This window comes from Ambystoma mexicanum, chromosome 6p (genome assembly GCF_040938575.1).
Source record: "Ambystoma mexicanum isolate Mex_15411 chromosome 6p, UKY_AmexF1_1, whole genome shotgun sequence".
In the NCBI taxonomy this organism is placed as follows: Eukaryota; Metazoa; Chordata; class Amphibia; order Caudata; family Ambystomatidae; genus Ambystoma; species Ambystoma mexicanum.
The window spans coordinates 245,768,974-245,786,664 of NC_090935.1; the positions used below are offsets into that span (position 1 = coordinate 245,768,974).

Sequence of the window (17,691 nt, forward strand, 5' to 3'; positions counted from 1 at the left end):
TCACTGATCGACAGCTTCAAATCGCAGTCCGCACATCTCTTGAAGCCCATTTTTCGGGGTAGACTTCATGATCAAATCACAAGATAATTCAAAAATATTCAAATTTTCATCAAAGAAATTCTCTGAGGTGAGTCGAATGGTTCCGAAAGCAAGCTGTGCATGTTGAAAAATGGAAGTGAGGCAATGGACGTAGTGTGTGCTATTTATACTATCATCCGCGTCACATCTGGACGCAGGAATGGTAGCTGTCAAGGGACATCGACGAGGATGCCGCACAGCACCCCCTGCTGTCGAAGGTTTTTGTGAGACTGCAAAGCAGGGCACGGATATATCCAAGATGAGGAATCCGTGGGAAGACACAATCAATTAGAAAAGTAGTTTTGTATGGCCAACCGTGTACTATTGATGTTATTACTATTTAACAAGACAAATGTTAATGCTCTGTTTCAAACCAGGATGAATAAATCAATTCCTTTGGAATCTAGTGAGCCTTCATGCAGGTTTCTTGGTATTCCAAAAATCCAGTGTACCTTGTAACACCAAAACATCACTGCAGAAGGTATTCATCTGACTTTTAATAAGCAGAAAACAAGGTACAATGTAAAACAAACAGACCCACTGTAACTAGTACATGGCGGTCGCATATGACCATTTCTTAAAATATAAAGATTTCCATCTTGATATTGCCTTGCCCACAAACATAAATGTATATAAGTTTCAAGTCATGTGTAACAATGCAACACATCTTTCCTTTTACACACAGATTTTCAATAAATATGAAAAGGACATACAAAAAATACACCAGCACTTATAAGTGTGCACAACTCTCCGAAAAGGAAAACTGCTTATAAAGAAGTAGACTACAAGAAAATACATTTCTGTTCTTTCTTAATCAGCAACACAAACGCTAGAACCCCATGACACCTACTCTGGGATTGTATTCATTTTAAAATCAATAATGCTTTCTTTGCTCTTTTAATTGGTATTAGCCATCATGCTGGGAAAGGCAGAGGAATAAGTTTGCACAATCTGAACACAATTGCCCAGACGTTTTCACAAGACCACACACCATGCCTCAAATTTGGTAAGGTGAAATAATACAGCAAGGATAGCCTGGATGCGATGACCATTGGAAGGGTACACTTGGAAATAGTTAGTGCAAAAAAGGCTGGACCACAGATCACATAATCTTCCAATACGCAGAACCATAGTTCAGAATATGCTGCCGGCATGATGGACAATGCGCCTGTGTAATGCATGGGAATCACACGCATTAGAAACTTTGATGTTATAGAAGTGGACTGCAACAAAACAACATTGCCAAAGAATATTTTGTACACTAACTTGTTTCGGCCCATGGCCATATTTAGTCCTAAAAAAGTATTCCTTCTAAAATATTCGTATGTTTATACTGAAAGTTAGCGCCCTATAATATTTGCACTGAGGAAGGATGATAGACGAGGGGATGCAATCATGTGGGAGACGGTAGAAGGGTTTCTTTTTATCTGCATTGTAGGGACACTGATGGGGCAGTCTAAATAGTTTCCTTGCACTCACAGGGTGCATCTTAGATGTGTGCCCTATTGCGGACCCTACTGATCAAGACTGGACTAACTGTGGTCTTCAGATCCAGCAGGAGCTTTCAACCAATTGGTTCAGGTTTGAGCTGGTACCCGGCGCAACACTTTCAGTAAAAGATAATCCGGCCATAAAAATCTTACATTCAAATGTAACCCACACCCTTCACCCTGTTTAGTACACAAACCTTATCCAGGTCTAAAACATGTATTGATTTGTGTCATTGGATCGCTAAGGCATAATTTGATTGGACCTCATACATTCTGAGCACAAGATATCCATTTTGAGGAGCAATCATCAGCCCTATATTCTACTGCAGCCCGATGCCAAATTTCTAAGTCTTATTTTACATTGCGTGCACACACTTCCTTCTGGGAGCTGTAGTCAGGACAACAGCTTCATGGGTTCCTGGGGTATGCTGCCTTTATGTGGTAAGATACCAGTAGTTCTTTGTGCCAAGTTTCACTCAGCCAGAATCCATTGTAAAAAGTTGGATGTCCTGTGGATTCCAGTAGAGGCCAACTCCAAAATTGTACACCAGTGACCAGACATAAGGGATGAAGAATTCCTCTGGCTGCTCTTCTTCCACATACTTGAACTTCAATTCTGGGAATTTCTGGAAGGAAAGATGCATACATATTGATATGATGGCACACAATGTTAATACTGTCAATACACCATATCTAATAAAGTACATTCTACAAAATACTTTTCACTTATGTCCATTAAACTGGTGCATTAATTACGGTCATTGAGGGGAAAGCTTACTCACCATGGACCGATTTTCACAACTGTGCCTACCCAAGTTGGATTGGCCTGTTCTTCCCAAACCTCTATCCTCTGCCTGCAAACCTATGTGGCCCCTCCCCTCATCCTTCTTGCCCCACCCTTAATATTTTATCCTGCACATTTGTCCATATTATTATATCCTATCACTGTCTTTCTTTGTTCCAGAGAGTTCCATTGCTTCTCAGCTAGGTTTGTGCTATATAAAACCCAAATGGAGCACTAGGTTTTACAAATAAGAAAAGCATATACCGAGACTAGAGTGATCAAGTCCCATGCCTTGTTCTGGCAACAGTTAAAAGCCTGATTCAGGGGGCTGGGCGCTTCTGCGAGACAGTGGATGATAGGCCTGCGGGTGGTATAGGGTGGATCTCCTTGTCACCTTGTCTTGGTCCCCATCAGCCAGTTGATGTTCGATCTGGGAAAGTGGAGGATCCCTGGTCACCCTCAGAGGTTCAGTCCCTACTCACCCCACTGACCCGTCAGGGCAGACCAACCCTAGAGGTTTCAACCCTGACCTAAATCCTTGTAATATTCAGCAGGCTATTGAGATGCCCCCCTCCTACCTATTTTTGAGTGTTTAAAGTTTTCTCAAGCCAGAATCAAATCTCCCCTACTCAAAAGAAGAGTTATCCCCTTGAGGGAGACCGGCATATAAAATGATAGAATGTAGTGTACATAGTGCTACTGTTGCCAGTTGACCCAGCACATCAGATAACATATGTTTGGTGATCTGCGGAACCTGCAACAAGCACTGTGGTTCCGCAGGTGCATTGTTTCTGACCTGTGACTTCCTGGACACAGAGAAACAAACCTGTGTAGCAAGGTTAAAACACCTGTAAAGAACAGCAACACAACCGTATGTTGGAGAAACAAAGAATCAGTCTCCCCACTAGCATAATACTGTCAATGAATATACATATCTAGACAACTTACCCAGTGCATTCTCAGTCTAACTCTAATACGGGAGACACCTCAGCCACCAGCTCAGCGCAGCCAGCTTCAGAGAGGAACACATCTAAAATCCATCCAAGATGGCGAACAAGCCAGATATAAGCTTGGCCTGAACCTCTCAACCTAAAGTAGCCAAAGTGCACTCAAGAAGGTTCTCCAATTCCTGCCCTCATACCTGCCATCAACACTCACAGTTGCAGACCTTCAGAGTCCCTCAGAGTAACACCTGTCCTGTGGGAGGAGACACCACAGTAAAACTCAACCAGTCCCACCTTGTGTGCGGGTTACAGGAACAGGAGGCCTAGCTTTGGAGAAGACGGCAGACAGGACAGCAGTGGAGGAAGAGAGAAGTAGAGGGTTGGTAGATGGAAGAGGGTAGAGAGGTGGTGGTATTGGAAAGCAGAAGACAGCAACATCAGGAGGAGGAGTGTGAGGAGAAGGTGGTGATGGTAGCAGGACAGATCCAGGAGGAGGTGGTAACATCAGAAGTGGAGACAGGACAGGAGGAGGTAACTCAAGAGAAGAGGTTACAGAAGGAGGTGGTTGTAGCAAAAGGAGTTAAAACAGAAATGGTAAAAATAAGAGACGAGAGTGAGGTGGTGATATAAACAAGAGCAAGGTGGAGGTAAAAAGCGGTTGCGCGAGTGAAAGGCTTAAAGGAAAACCAGTGGTGGACGTCAGCAGTAACGGTTAGAAGCGGTGTTCTACTACTTTTATTTTTTACTGTTAACAGCTCCACTGCTTTTTGCAACCATTATCAGCATTCCGGAACTGTTCTTTGTGAAGTTAAAGCACACTTCTCCACTGTACGACCTAGTATCAATTATAGGTAAAGTGAAATCTGTTTCACCTCAAATAGCTGTGAACCAGCATGACAGCAACCCTTGAAAAATGTGTTGCTCCCTTCCTTTCTACTCTGCCTGCCGTCGGATTCACAGTTGCACAACTTTGTTACATTTCTACCACTGAGGAAAACATAAAAACAAAGACCATGAACAAAGGGGAGGTGGCAACAGCAAAATAGGTAAAGCTCAAGGAGGAAGAAGAGTTCAAAACATCAGGATCCTGATACTAAAAGATGATTGTGGAATCCAGAATCCAGGAGAAGGTGTGGATATAACAGAACCTAGGAGTGACAAAGAACCAGTCGGCTCAAGGGAGGAGGCGGGTGAGGGACACAAAGAAGATCAAACAGTAAAGGAAAAAGTGAATAAGGCCAGGTCATAGATAGCAGGGATTGGAAGGTTCCAAAGGGCCACGTCCGCACTGGGCAGGGCCAGACGGTGGGAGCAGGAATGAGGGACCTGGAGGTCATGATCAGCTCAGAGAGGTGAAGGAGAAGAAGTCTAGCGTAGGACTATCCAGTTGAAGGGCCCCTTGTCTAGCTCTCCATGCTCTTGACCACAAGAGCAGATCTGTCTACTTGCAGGACTTGGGTGCCAGAGTCGTGGTGTACTGGACCACGGAAAGCATGAAACAAACTAGACAAAAGAAGATGCCTTTGGACCCCATAAGCGAGAAATATCACATGCAGAGAGCTGACGTAACAGCCCAGGAAATGTATAGACTCGGACATTAGATCAGGAAGCTTGAAGACTAAACTGCCTGCCTTGGTGGGGAAATTCATGTCTTTAGGTGAGAACATCATCCTGGCTATTATTATTTATTCTAGGGAGACCATTCTTCTGCATTTTAGTTGGCCTCAAATTGTGCAATAGCCCCTAATAAAATGTTAAAACCAACAATTTGTGGTCTTGGACTACTTCCCGATTCCTGTTGGCCTACATGACATTACAAATTGTTTTATCACCAAGAAACCCTTAAGACTCATGCTGCTGTTAATTTCAAACTCTCAGAAGTAAGGGAATCCACTTCCAAAATTCAGGAACAGTGAACCTACGTCTGTGTTTATAAATCATTTTGCAAAGGAAATGATGTCAGTTTCAAGGCTGTGAGAAAAGATGCATTTTGTTTCAAGTGTAAAACATCCTGCCGTAGAAGGATAATGTGACGGGTCAGAGGAAAGATGTGGACACTGGTTTTCCATCTCACTGATATTTTTAATAAAGTAAAGAATAAATGCCTATCTTTCCCTATGCTATGGGGTTACCTAACAAAACGAAGGTGCTTGTCAGTGAGAGTCCAAATAGAATATGTCCAACAACCAAACTAAACTGTCCTAGCCCTACCATTATTATACCAACCAAAACTAGGAGAATCTCTCTGTTCTCCTGAATAATTGGATTTTCCTACACTTCAGTTCAATAGATGACCCTTAATTAGTTCCTGGTAGCTGTTATTATCAGTTTATATTATTCTTTTACAGGGTTGTTCAACTTCAGATTCTTCTCGCTCCTGTAGCTATTCTCTGTTTCTCTCTTGCTCTTACCTTGATGATTTGTTTTACTTGTGTTGAGGGGAACGTAGTAGAGAGGTGGAGGAGAGAGTAGTTGGGAGATGTCAATTCAGCCACTATGACCATAATGTACCTCATTTATGTCTGTTCTGTAGTCACTGACCCAGGAAAATGTGCCACTATACCACCCTCTCATCACCTGCTATACTGTCATCTTGACATCCGTCCTAAACCCCCCAGAAACCAGCCACACAGCTAGCACTTCTAGAACTGCAACCCTCAGAACTCTGGCACCCTGACATTCCACATGGCATCACATAGAAAAAGGATGTATGGTGCAGGGACTCTCACCATCTTGCCAAAGACTAACTGCATATGTAAATAAGCTACATTTCATCTTTCTTTCTTCATTCCATCCAAACTCCCTTCTTTACTTTTTCCTTCTCACCCATGTATCTGTCTTTTCTGTTATTTCAATACTCATTTTCCTGTCGTTCGTCCTGTGCTGCCTTTCTTTGATTGTTCTTTCTTTCTCCCTCTTTGTCCTCTAATTTTCCATTCATGTACTTTTTCATGTTTCTTCTGTCTTTTTCTCAGCTATCCCCCTCTCTCTTTCCCCCTTATTCACCAGTCCTCAGCTGTAGCAGGCAACTCCCCTATTAATTACTTATATTTTTTTTATTTTTTTATTGTGTATTTAGCCATATAAACAAAACATGACTTTTAATGCATAAGAAAAGAGAGAACAAAAGATAAAAGGAAAATTGGAAAAAAAGAGAGAAAGAAAGAATATTTGTTTTTACATCATAATTAATATCCTAAGAGACAATAGTAAAAGTGGAATAAACAGAGAAACAATTGCATCTTTAAAAAAGCTCTTTGGCCTTTCTAACCACTCATGGTTACATCTCCCTTTTTCCAGATATATTAAGTTTGTTAAGAAAAAAGACAACCTCAGCCGTAAGAAATGTTTCATTTCCTGAAGCTAATCTTTGCCAAAATATTGCAGTCAAGAGACGGGGGGTCGTGTACAAAACTTTGAAATCTTTGTCATCTCTGAGGCCATGTCCCTGAGCACTTCGCCAGGAGATGGTCATCTTTTTAATTGTCTGTTTCGTCACATTTATCACATATATCGGTTGGATATTTTTCTTTATCTCGAACATGCAGGATTTCCAAAGAGAACAACAAATTTAGTCTGAATCTTAAAAATTCCATCTGAATTTTAGGATCCATTGATTTCTTCAGTTAGGAATGTAAGAATGATCTAGGTTTATCTGTTAATGTTATAGAGAGCTTTGCTGATCTCATTTTTCCTATAGCTCTTATCCAATCCATACATTTCATGCAGAATATCAATGGTAGTTTTTGATTGTAGCAATATTTCATTACACTTTGATCTTAATTTGGTCAGGAATAAATTATTCGAACTGTACATTGATACTGCCACATCCTCGTATAAAGATGATTTTGGAGGATCTAATATTAATTAAACTGTACATAGGGGCCCATTTCCATTCCATCCATGCAACCAATGAGATCAGACCTATTTCATATTGTATACATGCCACTGGTATGCAGTTTGGGAGTGCAGGTGTTCTTCTCCAGATTTTCCCTTTGATTTTTTCCCAATCAATATCAAAAGCTTGGTAATTGGACTCTAGGCCAAACAAAAAATCGGTACCACCTTTCCAATATAGAACCTCAAGACAGGGAGAATCGAGAACTTACAATATTGTGAATTAATTTTCTTCATTTGGGAGCTTAGGTTTATTTTTTAGATCAATGGTCGAAAGTAGGTGGGCTTTGGTTGGATAAGCCATGATCTGAGACCCCAAATGGGTAAATTCATTAGAAATTGGTATTGATGAATTATCCAGTTTCCAGCTAAACAGTTTCAATTTCCTCAGTGGATGCTTAAATACAATTATTTTCGATTTGTTTGGATTTATTTTTTAGATCATTTTCTAATGCATATTTGGACAAAGCGGTTAGTAAATGTTGTAGTCCAACTTGGGTATAATCTAGGACAACAATATCGTCCGCATAGGCTAACCAGTTTTAGTATTGCCAATTTTGGGACCAACCAAGCCGATCTCCTTCAACCAATGAAACAAATCTGATAAATATAGAATGAAAAGAAAAGGGGCAATCAGGCATCCTTGACGTACCCCTCTCTCTATAAGTACAGGCTGGGAACGGGTCCCTTATCTAGATGTTCTTACTCTCAACAATGACCTCTGATGAAGCTCTATCAAGATGGATAGTGAATCATCTGGCAGGCCCCAGTTCTTTAATTTCCTCCATAGTCGATTCTTATTGATAGTATCGAAGGCCTGGGAAAGATCTACCCAGGCTCCAAATCGAGGGGTACCATCCTTTAGGAGAGAGTCTGTACTAAGACAGCTGAGAATAAGAGTATTCAGTGAGGTCGATAGTCTCCTCCTGAATCCAGTCTGTTTTGGAATTATTCCTTTATTCTCTGCCCAGTTCTCCAGCTCACCCAATATTAAACCTGAGAAGATTTTGCCATCGGCATCTAAAAGTGAAATAGGTGGATAATTTTCTGGAGCCAGGCGATCCCTTCTTTTATAGATGGGGATTATGATGGAGTTTCTCCACGACTCAGGTATTCTTTTGGTACCGATTATATCATCAAACAAGATATTTAAGACTCTAGACCAAAGGGACAGATTTAACTTCAAGGTGGCATTACTCAGTCCATTAGGGCCTGCCGCCCTGGACGCTGGCGATTTCTTTATCAGAGCTTCAATATCTTCGTTTGTATAATTTAACAGCCAATTTGTGTTTATTTCCATTTTAGAATCCTGCCTGTCTGAAGGACCGTAGATTCTGGAAAAGTGGTCTGTCCAAATCTGCTCCTGGATTAAGGTGTCTTGCGGATGGTTAGTAGAGATCTTCATCGAGTTAACAATAGTCCAGAAATGTTTAGAGTTTCTTGCACCGGTAGCTTCTAACATTTCCTCCCCCTCTCTCTGTTTTATCATAAACATGTGTGATCTCAACCAATTTCTATAGCGGGTATTTAAAATGTTATTTTTTTCTTAAAATTGAGGGTCTCTTACAGATTTTTTTAAAGCAGACCTTCAACATCTTTTATAACGTTTACGTTCCTGAATTTGCATACAATTTTTTTTTATGGATCTTAGATTGTTTAGAAATACGGTCATCAGGGGGGTTCAGAGCTCAAAGAAATTCAACAAAACGTATAGGATTACAATATTCCGATAATTGATGAGCGGAAATTTATTTAGTCACGCTATCTAATTTATTTGTGAAAGTTCACCCACCCCTGCCAAATCTCATCAATCGATTTCCCGCCGAATTTACTGATAGCTCTTGCATAAATAGGGGTATCCAATGATTGGGTGAAAAACTAAAGACCGGTTTTAACATAAAATGGTCATCTCGATTTTCCTCAGTCTCACTGAATTCAATGCATTTGTCAAAGATTACATTAGATACAAAAACATAATCGATCGTCGAGAAAGACGATCCTCCATGCCAGGTATAAGCGCTGGGGATTTCTCCCTTAATGTTACCTCCCCCGTCTAAATTTGCTGACCCAGGCAAATGTCTGAGTGGAAGGGCTTGTGCTGAGCTTACTGGAAAGTCGTTGCACGTTGGGAGGGACTTCCACAATTTCATTGAACATAATCCACTGTTCTCTCAAGAGCTACACATGAAGGTTCGGGTGTTTCACATCTACATAGAGGTTACTGAAACAAGCATGCAAAAAATCCTCCCACTGCCGAAGGCTCAGCAGAGAAAACCCATCACATCAAGGGATCCCATGGCCTATCTGCCGCGTCTGCGGAGGATGATTTTGGGGCCCCCCTCCTGAGCTTCATCAGTGCCAAAGCAATGAGTGCGATAGGAGCAAAAGCATACGTTCAGTCAAAGTCAGATCCAATGCCAGAGTGTCTCACATTGTGCCTTTGAGGGGGAGCTCTATGATTGGGTGAGGGAATGAGTGAGACTGTTTATATAGGGCACACTGCGAATTAGGGAGTCAATTGGTGCTACACTGGCCATAATGCAGAGCAGGGTCTAATGTCTGCTTTTCTGGATGAAGACATTTTGACCTGGGGAAGACTTCACCAGGAGATCTCCTCCATAACCTCTTGATTCAGTTCCTATGGGAGATGCCTCCAACTGCCTGCAGAGGACAACAACCAGGATGATCTCCTTTGCTCTCAGTCCTGAGCGACTTAATTCATTGATCAGGGTCAGCTTTAATAAAGGATCATACGTGTTTCAAACCCAGAGTTTGCTTCAAGTGCAGCTGCTTGACATGGCCCCAATGATGGAAGAGTCAAAATCCCTCTCATGCAGGGGGATACTCTCTCACTAAGATGCAATGGTTCAATGGGTGGCTTTATGATGCAGTGCTGTCCTTCCCATACACTTGTAGAAGATCATAATGCCAAGCTGCACTTAATAAAATGGAGGCAATGTGTTGGATACTTCCACTTGTTTTTTGTTAATGGGGGGCGAAACTCAAACGTGGAAGAGACTAAACATCTATCTATCTGTGGGAGAATCGTCACCCCTCCCTTGGTCCAAGAACACAATAATGAGCTCACAACGTATAATTGCACCACTGTAAATATTGTTCTGTAAATTATATTTTTGGTGATTTAAATATTGTAAATGTGTATGTCTTTGGTTTAGCTGACACTGAATAAGGATTTTCTCAAATAAATGACAGTAGATTAACTAGTATTCATTCTCTTGCGAGCTGTAACCACAAGAAGAGGAAAAAAGCGGTGCAATTATAAGTTGTGAGCTCATCAGTGTGCTCTTAGACTAAGGGAGGGGTCACCATTCTCCCACACATAGATACTTGATCAGATGGAGGCAGTAGCAGATCAGGAGGTGACACTGTAGATTTCAGGCATGTCTGCTGAACCCATGTTCAATGACAGGACAACAGCAAGAAAGAAAGCCTGCTTCCACACATCAGGTTGCAGAGGTAAGCTGCTTCCACAACTGAACAAAAGTGAAGTCCAACATAATAAATGTAAATCCTTGTGAGAAAAGCATTGGCATGTGCTTATGCTACTCACATAGAATTATTGACTTTGATCAGAATTATCAGAGCAGCCAGAGGCACGGAAACTGCTCTTCTGAACACCTGTGAAGACCTACTCTCTAACATGGACTAAACACTTCCTCAGTTCTGGTCCTCCTTGATCTTTCTTCTGCCTTTGACACTGTCAACCACTCTATCCTCATAATACCATAGGCATCACGGACAGGCCACTGGAGTGGCTTACCGCCTTCCTTTCAAACAGACCATCCCAAGTACAAATGGGTTCTTTTCTCTCCTCACTCTCTACCTGTGACGTCCCTCAGGGCTCTATCCTATCGCCATGGCTTTTCAACATCTACCTGTCCCCTCTGGCACGCCTGATCGCTACCTTCGCCCTCCATGTCCAATGTTATGCAGATGACACACAGCTCTCTTTCAAGCTGCCATCCACTCCCTTCTCCGGCTCCTCCCTCATTCCTGACTGCCTTACTGCTATTCAGGCATGGTGCTCTGGCAATGATCTCTGCCTGAATGCCAGTAGGACAGGGATCCTTCTCATCGGGACACCTGCTCCTTGTTTCCCTCAAACTCTCTGGCCAGACACCTTGGGTCCCCTCCCATCAACCACGTGTGAGGCAAAAAAACATGGGATAATCTGTGACTCCTCTCTCTCCTTCTCTTCACACATCCCGGACCTTGTCAAGAAGTCCAACTTGCAGCTGGACCTCCTCAGGGGCATTATATACCTTTCCTCATCTTCCCCCATAAACTCAACGTCTCCAGGGCCCTGGTTCTCTCTAGGCTATACTACTGCACCAGCCTCTTCTTCAATCTGCCTTCTTCCCCCCACTTCGCCCCCTTCAACTAATCCAGAATAGGACTGTGAGACTTATCATTGGCCTTAAACCAAGGGACTCCAGTCCTAAAATCTCTCCACTGGCTCCCAGTGACCACAAGGATCGAATTCAAGACCCTTTGCATCACCCAGAAGGCTGTCTGGGGCCTGGGACCTTTTTACATCCAGCTTTCCCTCCCTAAATACCTCCCGGCCAGAGTCCTTCGATCCTCTGGCTCCAACTCTCTGCAGGTCAAACCCTTCTCCAAGCAGAGAGTGGGAGGTAGATCCCTTTTGTTCAGCTGGCTCCTCCCTCTGGAACAGCCTCCCTCCCCCTCTCAGACTTAAACCGGATCTTTTTAAGTTCCGGAAACTTCTCAAGAGTTTCCTTTTTTCCTCTTCCTTCCCTCTGCCCCTCCCCTGCTAAACTCTCCCTCGGCTGTTGCGAGTGGGGCCTGGTCCTTTCAAAGTCATAAAGGGGCCAGGCCAGACCACCCCCTCCACCAGTTCCCAGGGCTGGACTGGCCTATAGGGAAATCTGGAGATTTCCCAGTGTGCCTCTGCGCCATGGGCCTCTTTTGTGTTGTTACCCATTTTATTTTCTAATTTTCTCCAAGGAAAATCATTTCCAGGGCCTCTTTTGGTTTCCATTCCACCCCTCCCAGTCTCCTCAACATCCCTTGCCAGCACATGCCCTTGGGCTCCCCAACATCCTTTGCCAGCACCAGCACTTTCCCTCAGACTCACTTTCCCGGACCAGCCCAACCTGGCCCTCCATGTCCACTGCAATCGTCCCCCCTTCCCCTTGTTCCCCTGGCACTTGCCTCCTTGGCCCACCCTGCACTTGCCCGCCCCTCCCTTGGGTGTGCCCCACACGGGCACGTCCCCCTTCCCCCCCTCCCCACAAGCACTTACCACCTTGTTCTTGCACGGTAGGATTATCACAAGGCCAATATAACCGTTTTTGTTTCTTTTTGTTTTTCTACTTTGTGATACATGTTCCCCTGCACTCCCCCTTCTGGTCATGTGGCGCCTGGAAACACTTGTCTATAGGTGCCTTACAAATGTCCAATAAATAAATGAAGGGAAGAAACAGCGCTTGTGTTTCTCCTATTAAACCCTGATATTTGCCCACCCTTCCCTGCATACAGTCCATGTTTATGTAGGCAAATCAAAATGTACAAAGCTCATCTGGGTCAATGCATGTTGGGTAACATTAAAATAACTAACAGAGAAAAGCTTTGGTAAAGCCAACAATGTTGGCTTTTCAGAAGGCATTGGATAGGATTTGCCAGACGCTACCATAACGGTACTACCCGGCTGGAAGATGGCAACAGCTGGAAAGTGGTGCGAGCACCGTGGCGTTTGAAGGCAGGGCCTCGCAAATACGCAATACATGTACGCAAGCCAAATCTGTCAGATTTGCCAATAATTGTTTTTAACAGAAATTCAGTGAAACAGATGCAAGGGGGGGGGGACAAGGACAGGGACACACGCACACACCCCGTCTGCTTATAAATCAAGTGGCTGAGGGCACACTTGGTTAAGACATTTGTATGCAAGTGCCATTAAATTTCAAAATACTTCTTAAGGTGATTTCGCATTTTTTTTAAACCCACTATAACATTTACAGTGTTTGCTAAAGGTCCTATACAACTCACAATGCGGCGTCTGCTTGATTGAGATAGTTCACAGAGCTCCCAGTAGGATGTGTTTTGCGCGAGGAGAGGCTGGAAGTCGATGGGAATGGCCATAGGAAGTCAATGGGTGGGTAAATGACCAAATGCCACCCAGAACACCTGTGTCCCTCCTCACAGAAATCCAATGCAATACTGTAGGCTTATACATGGCACTTAGGCTCCATCTGATACAACAAATTAAAAGTGGTTGGGGGAAGCGTAATATCAGAAACATAGGATTGACAAAAAGATCTGAGGAGTGATTTCAGCCTTTTCAAATTAAGAAATAAGCATACTCTTCTACTTGTTTGGAAATGCCTGATGTTTTTCTTGTAAATATGACTATGAGTGAGCATCAGTGATAATAATCCCTTTAAGGTTCCCATTATAATAAAGTTGCAAGAAATCCACTGGTGCTACCCATTTCTGTTGATAAATACGACTAGAACTTAACCAAGCGTCGGGAAAGTCAACCATTTGGCCTTAGGAACTCCTTCAGCAATGCGGTAATCTCCAGTATTCCAGGGAGAGACTAGGAAGACAGCCGAATGGCACAAGACAGGAGTGCAGCATCCCTACCATTCTGCTGCCCATCATGCTCCCCGGTGATGTTCTCTCTGTTGCATACCATATCGCATTCACCGAAGCACCATTTTTGTGCTAAAACGAGGCTTTAATTCTCCACCTATAAATCCAAACTAGTTATTGCTTCAAGTACATCCGTGAGCCAAACAAATTGTGATACTAAGGTGCCATCTAGAAGCAAAACTAAAAATCTATCTGTGCCAAACATAATTTTGAAGCTAACGTACTACAGATGAGAGACAACCATGTTTTAACCACCTAAGCACCATCAAAAAGCCAAACCTAATTGGGGGACGAAAGCTGCACGTTCGTGCCAAAGCTAGTTTTGGCGCTGATATGCCACCTATAAATCGAAACGAGTTATGATGCTAAAACTAGTGAGCCAAAACTAGGTAACCTCAGGACACCCTAGAGACCTTCTTCTGCTTTGACCATACTGTGCCATCTTCTGCACTTTACTTTTACCGTACCATACTCTATGCATACTCATGTTAAGACAGGCCCAAATACCAATAAGAGTAATCCAAATGCAGTAATAACCCCAGCTTTATTTGCATACAGACAGCGGCTGGGAGAACGTACAAAAGACAATCGCAAAATGGCATTGGGAACAACAGAGTTTTAAAGAAGAAATTCTTCATAACTGATGTCATGTTAGAAATCATCATTAAAAAACTTCTCGCTTAATTTGTTGGTAGAGTATAGAACATATAGTTCTCTATAAGTGACCCCTTTTCTATTGGTTCTTTCAAAATTACTAACACCTGCTGGGTACATTCGTCTACAAAAGATGCATTTAGATCTAGCTTTCTATTGGTTGGTACTCTACTACAATATAGTTGATAAAAGAACATAATTTGATTGGCCAGTCATTTGCTCATCTAGACTTGGACACATTTATCCAGTGCCAAGGCACATGGCGGGGAAGGGAAAGTGGGCTAACCGGTATGATCTTAGCTAAAGTAATACTCCCATCTCATTCCCAGGCTTGAGGCCCATCTACCATCTTGCTTGTGGCTTTGGGCATATCGTCTCGGTGTCTGGAAGTAATAAGAAAGTGACACGTGCATTATCTAATTGGGCCTTGAAAGAATGACCATTGTTTGGATCACATGGTTGAGGGACCGCTGTGCTAAAATCATTTCGACCCTTTATCAGGATTTTACTACTGTTCTCTGTGTGTGTGGTTCCCTTCTATGGCCATTTGAGGCGTTGTGTGTTCATTCGATAGGGGATCAATTGGCACTGTAGCAACCGGTCACCTGGTATTCGAGAATATGTGCATTTTTCACTGCTACCAACTGCAACTAATTAACCTTATAAGTGTATGCTGTGTGCTCTGCGAAACGTTATCTAGCTTGGTCTCAGCTTCTTGGGCAAACCTCCCTTCCGTGCACTGACCTTGGTGCTGTGCTACTGTCTGAGCTTCGTGAGGCCTGGAAACTGTGCGTGTTAAGCAATTTTAAGTCAAAATGTAGCATTTCAGAATTGAGGCCTTGCTAGTTTTAGTCTGCATAATGGCGGTAGTTCGGTTTTCTCTCCAGTGTGGTAGTTTCTTTTGTGTCTAGTGTATGTTCTTTGTGCCTCTGGCATGTGCACCCTATCTACGTGTTCTAGAACCTCCTACTTCTATAAGTGTAAACTACCTCGTGCCCTATTTGGGTCGCACAGCACCTCTACTCTTAATGGTGGCTATGTGATTCTCAGTGTTTCACTGAACATTTCTTAGTTTGCACCTGTTCCTGCGTTCATAATTGGGAACAGGTGGGAGCGTGGCATGGCCTTGTGCAACTCTCATCTCCATTACCACATTATTTTGACCTTTTAGTTTCACTCAAGCCTGAGGCTCGTAGGTGGTGCTTGCGTGACACCTGAGGCTAATGAATAGAAACTATGGACCCTTTCCACTTGACATCTGGTCGCACCACTTCAAACAACAGACTTCAAACACCTCTTTGCTTGAATACCACAGGTCCAGCCAAAGCATCCTTACACTATGGGCTTGTGTGCACAAACATCTAGGTGCTCCTGACACAGCACACCTAGAAACTGACCCATACGCAGAGTCTGTTTAAGATCCCCCAGAATACCTGAAGACCATGGAAATGACAGGGGTGTCAAGTATACATCTTAGATGGGGTGATCCTGAATTGTATGGATTCGCTTTGTCAGAGTGTTCCAGAGCCTGACTGCTATGTTGGAAATAGCCAAACCACTGAGTCTCAGGTATAAAGGGTGGTCTCTATCAGTACATAGTCCATGCATTTCAGCGTTATCCTTGGTTGGAATCTGATGATATTTCCTTGGATATTTACCACTCCACTCTCTGAGTGATACTTTGTGCTTTAGAATGCATTCTCTCTTTCACTGGTAGAAAGTGGAGAGCTATTAGGCTGGAGTTGTGTGTTCCCCTCTGTTGATTCTGAGTAGTAGTCTTGCTGCCACTTTCTGGATGCACTGATGTTTCTTAGTGAGATAAGGCACGATAAAAGATTTTGGCACTTTCGATTCTTCATGAAGCCAGAAATGTGATGGTGGGACCGTGCAGGAATGGCATTAATCCACTGACTGAACAGAGCTAGAAGCTAAGGCTTTGATTTGTAGTTGGAGGATAAATCCAGTTTCAATAAGATTCCTGTGGTTCTTAAATCGCTTTTGACATTTTTCAGACAGGTACCCATGGCTGTAGGCCAGTGTACTTTTGCTTCTGGTTTGACAATGGGTGAAATGGTCACGATTTCTGTCTTGTCTAGTTGGTGTTTTAAGTTGTTAATCATCATCCATGTACGTACTTATGCACAGCAGTTGGTGAGTTTGCCGTGAAGTGTCCTCGTTAGTTGTCATTTTGAAGACGATTTATACGTCATCTGCATAGCTCCAGCGGGTGAGTGTGTATTTTTTTAATCAGCCTCCAAAGAGGCGAGGCTGAAACTAATGAAAACCAATAGGCTCAATCTTTGTGGGACTGCATGGGTTATTTTGCATGAGGTAGACCTAGATGCGATGTGAGGGAGGAGAGCCTGGTGTCTTGAGAAAAAACCTTATCCACCATATGGCGTTGTGTAGAACACACCGAATTCTTCTAGCCTCATTAATGATGCATGGTTGACAGTGCCAAAAGCTACTGTGATATCTAGGAGTATGAGGTGATGTTTGCGTCCTCGTTGACTTAAATATCATCCCAAATGGATAGAAGAGCAGATTCTCACCCCCCTGATTGGTATGAATCCTACCTGTCTGTGGACTAAGATGCTGATGGGCACCACTTGCTTTAGAATGCGGTTATCTAGTAGCGCTCCATGATTTTAGCAGGGATTTTGGTGAGATGAGTATCGTCATTTCTCTAGATGTAGGCCAGGTCTAGAGCTTGCTGGGTGCGTGTCACCCTTTTTGGAAACGTTTGGTGATCTCACTGCATAGTCCCTTGGAGAACATGGGTGTCTTGTTGAAAGGGAATGGGTTCCTCATGTTAATTCTTTATGTCTTTGGGTAAGTTCCTATTCTGATGGGTTTGGCTTAGTGTAGTTTCTTAGCCTTTAAGGATGCTTTTTTGTAGTGCCGGATCTATCGCTGATATGCTGTTTTGTCTTGCTTGCTACAGTGTTTCCGCCAGGCGTTCAAGTGTCTGGTTTGTTTTCTTCAAGATTCGTAACTAAACGGGGGAGGCCGAGCAAACCACTTTGATACTACCTTACCCCTGAAGAAGTGAATGGTCTAAATGTTGTGTCCGGTGGCAAGCGGTCTGATGCAGATGTGTTTAGCTTGGCTGGTGTCCTCCATTAACGTTTCAAGTGCCTCCTCAGGGTACCAGATTCTCGTGGTTATGATTGCTTACACTTTGTGAGAAAGGAGCGTGTGAAAA

The 17,691-nt window shown here is 43.1% G+C and overlaps 1 protein-coding gene across 2 annotated transcripts in view; it reads right to left on the minus strand.

The window, feature by feature from the left end:
* Positions 1-560: 560 nt before the first annotated feature.
* Positions 561-17,691, minus strand: part of DYM (dymeclin) — a 1,763,009-nt gene continuing 1,745,878 nt past the window's right edge. For both annotated transcript variants that reach the window (XM_069626954.1, XM_069626953.1), the window contains one exon: positions 561-2,194. In XM_069626954.1, the coding sequence (XP_069483055.1) occupies positions 2,045-2,194 (150 nt within the window). In that variant the 3' untranslated portion in view covers positions 561-2,044. The remainder of the gene's footprint in view (positions 2,195-17,691) is intronic.